At 33.3% G+C, this 9,366-nt stretch overlaps 2 protein-coding genes across 2 annotated transcripts; both read left to right on the top strand.

The window, feature by feature from the left end:
- The first annotated feature begins 1,857 nt into the window (after positions 1-1,857).
- On the top strand, positions 1,858-5,614 carry LOC106102045 (serine protease easter-like). The gene is made up of 7 exons (XM_013281451.1): positions 1,858-2,026; positions 3,349-3,551; positions 4,089-4,275; positions 4,519-4,627; positions 4,702-4,889; positions 4,971-5,063; positions 5,174-5,614. Exons 1-7 carry the CDS (start codon positions 1,975-1,977, stop codon positions 5,485-5,487), a joined length of 1,146 nt encoding a protein of 381 aa, XP_013136905.1. The 5' UTR covers positions 1,858-1,974; the 3' UTR covers positions 5,488-5,614.
- A 1,587-nt stretch (positions 5,615-7,201) lies between these two features.
- LOC106101963 lies at positions 7,202-9,101 on the top strand. The gene is made up of 4 exons (XM_013281354.1): positions 7,202-7,279; positions 7,662-7,838; positions 8,320-8,469; positions 8,922-9,101. Exons 1-4 carry the CDS (start codon positions 7,202-7,204, stop codon positions 9,099-9,101), a joined length of 585 nt encoding a protein of 194 aa, XP_013136808.1.
- Positions 9,102-9,366: the final 265 nt, after the last annotated feature.

Raw genomic sequence — 9,366 nt, 5'->3', positions numbered from 1 at the left:
GCCCATGTTACTCACTTATAACATAGCTTTCTGAAGGTGAAAGAATTTTTGCAATCGGCCCAGTAGTTTTTGAGTTATTTCAATACATCCAAAAATACAAATCTTTCCTCTTTATAATATTAGTATAGAAGTATAGATGAGTGCGTGAAGTCTTTATAGATATAATTATCAAAGTAATTTCCAATGGTATATGGTACCTACATAGACTACATACATGAACTTAGCAGATTTTTCTCATAGAAATGTAATGTACTTAATTCTCAATAGACGATTTGCTCGGTAACAAGTATATAATAAAATGACACAGGAACTGGGGATCCAAACGCAATTAGCAGACGAGACATGAAAGTTAATGTCGTTAATCCTTAACCGAATTGCAGAAGGAAATTGCGCCCCACTTGTGAACGAATTGCTTGATTGGGCACTGGGTCGATTACAGCGGTATTTAGAGTAAATAACACAGATGTGAATGAAGACTCACATGTATTTGCTATTTACTAAATTTACTGATAGTTGAATTATATCACAGTTATTGTTTTAAGTGATAAATCACATAACCTCTAGTGACGAATTTATCTATACTATTATAATAAAGCGTAAACACACACTTCTTTGTTGCCTAAGATGTCAGCAATTACAGCATATTTTTAAACAATTCTTTTCTTAATAAAAAACACTTACGTCAATCTTTAGGCTGTATATATTTTAATGCCATTAAACTAAGGAGGTAAATATTTTAGATAAAAACTAAAATGTGGGTAAGAGACCATAAGTTACTGCCAACATCATGGAAGCAAGATTGCCAAGGTTTGTCATGTCATGTCATTTTGACATTTGCTATTGATAATTTGACAAATGTATATAATAATATAAAAATTTCATAGTTTCATGCGGATGAAGCCGCACGGGAATATATAGATGGCGTTAGTAGTAGAATAAAACGTTTCAACCACATTAAGCAGTAAACTGTAACGCAAATCAACCAAAAACAATAAAATTCAGTTTAAATTATTAAAGGAAAATGCTTGTATTATTTCTGTACTAGCATGTCCCACAGAAACTGGTAAAACCACAAATGACGCATGCAAACAAACCAGATAGAAATAAATACACTCATATTTGTGTATATATCCATGTATACAGACTGCAAATTAATTAAACAAATAGAAAAATAAATTTACAAAAACATGTTTCACAACTTTGAATTTAGTTTATAAACTTTTTGACCGACTTCCCAAAAGAAGGAGGTACCCAGTTCGTCTGTATGTTCCTTTTCATTTTTTTTAAATCTATATTCATATTTTACCAAAAGAGGAAAGATTTATATTTTTGTATGTAACGAGTAAACCCAAAAATTACTAGATTTATTCTGAAAATTCTTTAACTATTTGAAAACTAAATTATCACTCAGTGACACTTTATTTTTTATTGTTAAAAAAATAAAAAAAAAATGTATGTCATCCTTACGAGACGGGGTCAAACAGTTTGTTAAAAAACATTGTGACTAGGTCTATAATTAAATACCCTTTATTAGTTTTAGTTTTTTATGGTAGCAGTTATCTATAGTTTTATGCTGTTTTGGTTACTATAAAAACTGTTAAACTACTAATAGATAAGAAATTTAGTTCACGATTAAACAATTGTTTTTTATTTCTTTGTTTATTTTTACCAATTAAATGCATCAATGCTAAATAATTAAACATTTCTGAAACTCTTAAAACACTGAAAAATATTGTTTGTCATTAAAATTTACGTCTTCAATGATATTTTCAAATTCATTTGCTGACTGTACTTAAGCGAATCTTGACTTGATATAAATATTGTGAAGTTGACCTCTAGAAACCAGTGTAGTATAGCGGACTAACGTGGCTCCTCGTGCCGTCTTGTAATTTTATACATATCAAAGTTTTTTTAATACAATTAAAAGTGATGTTAGTGAATTGTAATTAAAAACTTAGTGCAATAGTAATAAACATGAAGTGTCAAATAGCTGTATTGTGTTTGTCCCTTCTGTGGAGTTACGTAGGTAAGTGAGGTTAATACAATTTAAGATGACTTCGTGTTTTATCTTCACATAAGGTCAAAGATGAAGTTTTCCGACATTAAAATAATACTCGTTATATTTACAACGAAACCAGTTATATTTGTATTGCTTTTTTAAGTTATAATAGATGCTAAGAAATTAATTTTTGTCGAGCCAAAACGCAGTAGAATATAGAAACAGGATTCCGATGTAACGTGCTTGTGTCTCGATCATGCCATTGTGGATGTTTTTTTCCTGTTTCTTGTTCGAAACGACTTGCTAATAGCAACCGTCTTACTTATGTTATAGCAATCAAACTAAAACGGTGAATAAACTTGATATTACACCGTCTGTAAAAACTGTAAAAAGCAAGACCATTGTTTCTTTGTTATCAATAAATTTGATAACTATCAAGTCGACTTTAAACATCATTTAGCTAATACAAATCTACATTGTCTTGACAAAAAACAGGTTATTACTCAGTTACAATAAAACAACTCATGCAAGCAAGTTTTAACTTTGTTTCGCTTAAGATAGATTTTCCTTATATTCGTGTTGCCATAAATAACCTCTACAAAATAAAGATTCCACTCACGATTAGTATACGCTAATTGAATATGTTGAGAATACTACAAAATGCAATTTGAACCCGTTTGGAAAATAAGCAGATCTAGATTTAGCAGTATTTAATACGATGAATTGCATTTTTACGAGATATTTTCATCATTTAAAAGTATTATTCCTCTGTTTTTGTTTGGTATTTCACAGAAGTTAAAAACCAGGGATGCATAACATGTAGCTTGTCCAATCCAATGTCGAACAAAAGTTATCTCTCGATGCTGGGAATATCGTAATAAATGTCAAAACATGGTATTCTAGCACTGAGATCATTGTATACAGCTATTAAATTGATTGTATAAGGAAAATAGTAGGAAATAATACTAGGTAATAAGATGCAGTATTTTATGGCCACAAATCATAGACATTTATGTCACAAATCTCTTTCTTAGTAGTAGTATAAATCTACGTTTATTGTTAAACTAGAAGAAATTTAAAGTATGATAGATTCTCCGTAACATTTAGATCATAAATAATTTTGGCTCGGATGCAAATAAAAATGAAAAATAACTTGTTATAAATAGATTAAATAATATAGAATCTAGAAGATTATTTAGGACTTATTAATATAATTTAGTAAGATTTATCGCTTTCTTTGAGATTAGGTGTAAAACAGGGTAACATCACTAGCTTACAAGATTGCATTTCTTCCTCTCATGTATTATTTATTAAACAAAATGGCATATTTAAACGTATTTATTTCACAGTTTCAGAATCATGCAAGACGCCACTCGGGGTTACGAGCAAATGTGTTTCGCTGTACGATTGCAAGGAACTAGTCAGCGCGTTTGAGACTCGGCCCTTGCCAAGTTCTGTCGTCAGTTTCCTTAGACAGTCTCAGTGCGGGTTCGAGGGCTACGTGCCACGGGTCTGCTGCGGACCCATTCCCTCTACGAGGCCTACTACTACGGTAAGAATAACTCTATTGTAAAATGTATGCTTTCTATGTATGTATGTATGAGGAACTTTCTTAAGGGTATACTCGTAGATTGAAGTAGAGTAAAACAAATGAATTGCTGTAGTGTAATGTGTCTAATGAAATTTGAAGTTAATGTATTTCTATAATCTATTTATTCAAATATTACACAAGCTGGAATATCAAAAATGAGTTAAGTCGTCCTTAACACGCTCACTGCGTAACAGGTCGATATCGGCCTGACGCGGTACTTAAGCTGGTGTGGACTAAGAAAACTATACCCTTCTTGCTAGTACAAAACTATTATCCCAGCTGTATACATTGCATAAAATGTATACATAGTGTGTCCACAAACTTATAGCAATTTAATCTATCCCAGTGCTGGTGGGTCTAGAAAGACCTGCCATGTACTGACGGAAATTTCATTGCGGGCGCATTTTGGCCCGCCGCCGCATAGGATGAAGAATTATGATTTTACTTGCCGCAGTAACGTGTTAACTCATTTATTACACAAGCTCATTATGTCACCAGGTGCCTCCCCCGCGGACAACAAAGGCGCCTGTTGCTCCTGGAGTAATAGACCCCGTGGTTCCAGAGGACTCGTATCCGGCGCCACAGGACAAGTGCGGCATTGATACAAACGGAGATCGAATTTATGGCGGACAATTCACAGATTTAGATGAATACCCGTGGATGATACTTATGGGATACTTAACAAGTAATTTGATTTATGTAGCTAACGAACATTTTTTGACTATGGATGCTCCCTAATTCAGCATAGATAGTTTAAAGTAAGGTGAAATATAAAATAACTTTTATTCTTGCTAAGAACAATTTTTTGAAGTTGCAAAATCACAAAATAGTTGGTAGCGCAACCCTGAAACAATTACCATAAATCAAAATCTGTGTTTTATTGCATATGTTTTAGGGTAAAAAATTAATCTTATATTTCTTTTTCCAGAGGAAGGAAAGATGTCTTATCAATGTGGAGGAGTTTTGGTAAACAATCGATATGGGCTGACTGCTGCTCACTGCGTCGTTGGTGAAATAGAAAGTGCCGTCGGAAAACTGTGAGTAGATACTTTGTAGCACCCACAATACGTATTGAGTTAAGCGTGAAACTAATGTACCTCTTTCTTTAAAGGAAATCTGCTCGTTTGGGTGAATATGACATTCAAAGTGAAATCGACTGCATTGACAAAGAATGCGCGGACCCCTACCAAGAAGTCCCCATTATGTCAACATTCCCCCACCCTGGTTTTGTTGACGGAAAAATTAACAGGGAAGATGATATTGCTGTTGTAAGATTCTCTCAGCGCGTTAAATACAATTGTATGTATAATCAAAATGCGATTTCTTTAACGTTTAAATAATTCATCCATCTAATATTTGTTTTTTCTTCTTTTGTTGTAGACTTCGTGCAACCTATTTGCTTGGTAGATCCCAATTTGCGTCTCGCTGAAGGCTCTGACGTGTACGTTGCTGGTTGGGGAAAAACCTTACTCGGTATGTTTATCTATAATAAATAATATTTTGTTAAGTTCCAATTTAATGTCATTTGTATTATCAATAATTGCTTAGTTTGGATTTTATTAAATTCCTATTATGATTCACAGGAACTCGCAGTCCAGTAAAACTAAAGCTCGGCATGCCGATATTCAATAAATCGAAATGTTTCGAGAAATACAAGAAGGTCGGCGCGGAATTAACTGATAAACAGATCTGTGCTGGTGGTGCGTTCGCTGAAGACGCTTGCCGAGGGGATTCTGGAGGGCCGTTGATGAGGAGAAGACCAAATGGTGTTTGGGAATCAGTGGGTGTTGTCTCCTTTGGATATGGCTGTGGTCGAGATGGATGGCCCGGCGTCTACTCATCGGTCGCCAAATACTTGCCTTGGATTAAGGAAACGATACGCTCTTCAAACGTTTAAATTAAAAAAATATTACGTCATATACGTAATTGTATGATGAAACAATTTCCTGTATAGTACATGAATTAACAATACCTTCCGTATAACGTGCTAAGAAGTTAGTCTTAATAAAAATATGAAAAGATTATATGTTTTCTCATTTTCTGTTTAACCATTTCTTGCAAGCTGTTGAAGTATGGACAATAAAACAAATTCATCTGTAAATGTGAGGGTCTAATAAATTCTAATGATATTATGAAAGGGAAAGGAAGCCAAGAGTCATCTCATATCCCCAATACTCCAGCGTACAAAGGTATTCAATTAGTCGTAGCGTATCATTTGCATATAGGTGTCACCGACAATCAAATTAAGTGGAGCTGTGCCAATTCTATGCGCATAATTAAATCTATTACCCTTAGAAATTTATGCACGCCTGGTGACCAAAATTCAAAGTTTCGTTCTTTAATTTTCCAAAAACTGATATTTTTGTCTATCTAATTATATAAAACTTGTGGGATAGATATTAGGATTGATTTGGACATATTTGAAAAGTTTCGATATAACTGTGCAGGATTCGTGAAAAAGAATAGAAAAGTTACTTGAAAACACGTCGTAAATCATAGTATTTAATAGATTCATTTATTCCATTGGAAGATAACAAATACGAACAGGGGAAACTCCAATCGGAATCTAAAAATTACGACAGTTTAAAAGTAGGCGTCATTTACATAAAACTACTATAATGGAAATGATATATTCCCGTTTTTGCCCCATTTGTTTGTTTCATATGAAATATATACCGCCTTTGTATTGATTACAACAACCCCTAGTTCATTCCAGTTGTGTGAAATGTGACGTCACAACTGCCATTTATTTTTATATTCTTATCGGAATTGAGTTGGGTTTTCCAAAGTCTTTAAACTTTGTTATAAAGTGATAATGATAAGAAAAGGTTATAGTTTATCAGTCAACTGAATGCAGTCAAATAACATTCACGTAACCAGAATACATTTATAAAAATTCATAAAATGGCATAAAGTTTTATTAGTAGACCATATTTTTGGGCATTTGACTCGTCAAGTTCTCTATCTTTCTAATTCTCAAACCAGGTAATCTTGTGGTATTTCTTGTGTTTATTGTCTTTTAAATTGACAATGATATAAGATATCCAAAACCCTTAAATCGATAGTGTCCAGTGTGACGAAGACCTAATAAAAATATTTACTGAACTAGTCTAGAAAAAAAATACGTGCGATTTTTTTAGTATGTTGGTAACATAAATTTATTGCTACAATTTTTCCGTTGGATCAAGGGTTAATATTTTCATCATCTGAGGCTATAGCCGCGGGTGAGCTTGTATTTGGTCCACTAAATTTATCTATGTTTGTCTATTTTGGGTTTTTTGCTTCCAGCCCTTGACGTCGATATTCTGTCGATCGCGTTCGACGTAAAGGCCGTAGTTACCCACGGTGAATTGGTACGCTAAATTCTTGGCTTAGACAAACTTGACGTTAGTTTGTTGATTCGATAACTCAGTTTATTGGTCATGACAGTGGATTTATAGCTGATAACCTTATAGATACGCAATGAATGATTGCGTGACAAACGCTTGTTAATTGTGTGTTTTCATCCCATGAGTTACGACTGAACAATCAAGATTTATATCACTTACCATATAAAAACTATAAAATGATAACGACATATTTATTTTTCAAACCGAGATATTATTGCTATTATGATGCACATTTCGATAAAAGTGTTAATTTCGATTTTGATATATTTTGAATTTGTATTTCTACGAGCTAATGGAGAAGTAAGTAACCTAGTAATTTCTTTACAATCGGAAGAGCAAAAATCCTTAACAATCAAAATTATAAATCAAATTCATAAAAAAAAACTCGTTGAAAATATATAAAGAGTGGAATTATTACTAAGGTTAACGGGTAAAGTAAATATGAGATTGTGTTATCAATGCGGATTTTTCTCTTACCGTTTAGGTTATCTTTTTGGTAAATCCCAGATGCCGTAAACTATTTATATATGATGATTTACTACAGCCAATGTTTTTATTATTAATAATCCTATAAAAACTTGTTGACTTTTTGTAAACCAGTTTAATATTTTTCCGATTTCATGGCTAAATGCATTAAAAGCTAATATTTATTCATTTTTAAAATATCAAACAATTTATACAGGTTGTTTATGAAGCTGAATTCTCTGAGGATTTTAAGAGTTGTAAAGACTTTGATAATAAACGTATAAGATGTGAAAGTTTTATACTGGGCCTGGTAGAGGGAGACGACAATGCAGAAGGCGGGCTCGGCGTCAGTGGTGTCATGGAAATATCACAAAACATTGAGAAAGGATACAAGGCAAGGCAAATTTACTTTTTGAATATAGAACATAAAAGCTTAAACTGCTTTAATTCCTTCAAACGCATAGCCATTGCATTCGATTATCTTAAGTTCTTTGCCGATTTTGGAGATCGTTGAAAAAGTTAACATCTCTTGAAGATTGAGTCCAAAGGATTTTTTGGGAAAGGGATGCAACTAGCTTACCTAACCTAACCACAGAATAGTTAGTTTGATCACTAGGAGCTACTGAAAGCGGATGCACACCTTTGACTGACAAACATAAGAACTGTTTAGTGGCCAGCTAAAATCGAATAGTGTGCACACCATATGAGCTCATAGGAATCAAAGCGCGACTAAACAGTTGTTCAATAGTTTGGTCAAAGTTGTGACCCCACGTAATCTGCCTTTTTGTATAAAAAGTAATACAGATCGTCAGAAATTTAAAATTTTAACTAGGCACTCACAAATACTTAATACAATGAGGGTTTTATTCTTAAAGATAAGCATAGAAGTTTGGAAGTTAATGGAAGTGGGTAAGGAGTTCACATTTGCCTCAGTGACCGATGTATGTGAAAGTTTAAAGAGCGAGGAAGCGCCGTGGTACCCGCTGGTCGTCAGCATGAACGTGTCCGACTGCCCTGTGTCTGCGGTAAGTTTAGCATTATTCCAACATTCTTAAACAAAGTCATTTCTTTCAACTTGGACTTTTACAAAGGATACCCAAATAATAATTATGTAAAACTATATGCATAAATCGGGCGCACACCTTTTACTAAACTATCGCAAAATTGTTGTGCGATTGTCGATTGTTTGTCAGCTAATTTAAATGTTTAGTTGCACAAATAAAAATTGAGTAGTACGCACATCCATATAAGCTGATAGGAATCCAAACGCGACTAAACAGTTGTGCGATAGACTAGTCAAAGGTGTGCGTGGGCTCTAAAAGTTAACAACGATATTGATTTCTAAGGTTCTTATAGAAGTAGTTCCAGTTATATGAAAAAAATGCACTAAAGCTTAAAGAGAACTGTTCTGTGCAATGATTCAGGACATTAATAAAAGAAAAATCGTATAATTTAATGATTTATAATTTTTTTTCAGAAAACTTATCCCATACAAGATCTGCTTATATCCTTGGAATTTGCTAAAGATTTCCTGTGTGTCGAGTTCTGCGGGGAATATGAAGTGATACTATCTGTATTGAATGAAAACGACGAACAACTCTCTTGTTATGTTCTGGGTATATCTATTACGGAAACGGAAAAGGACAAAAAGAAATAATAATTGAGAATATTTTACTCCTGACTTTTTTAATTTAAACATTCGATAATTGATATTGCTTATTTAATTCATCAAAACAGGATATCAAAGTTGATAATAATGTACATTATGCGCGGGTTATATCTGAATTGGATTTCCATAGAAACCAGTTATGCTGGTCGTCAACGTCTAGAACCTGAATACATTACAAGCAATGAATTGTTTAAACCATCTGAATCTTTTTCCCGGGTTTATTTTGAGGTAACTTTTAGTCTTAAAAGCGTAT

This window comes from Papilio polytes, unplaced genomic scaffold (genome assembly GCF_000836215.1).
Source record: "Papilio polytes unplaced genomic scaffold, Ppol_1.0 DF823934.1, whole genome shotgun sequence".
Classification (NCBI taxonomy): domain Eukaryota; kingdom Metazoa; phylum Arthropoda; class Insecta; order Lepidoptera; family Papilionidae; genus Papilio; species Papilio polytes.
Note: the sequence above shows the minus strand (reverse complement) of the source record. Positions and strands in the feature narration are given on the sequence as shown.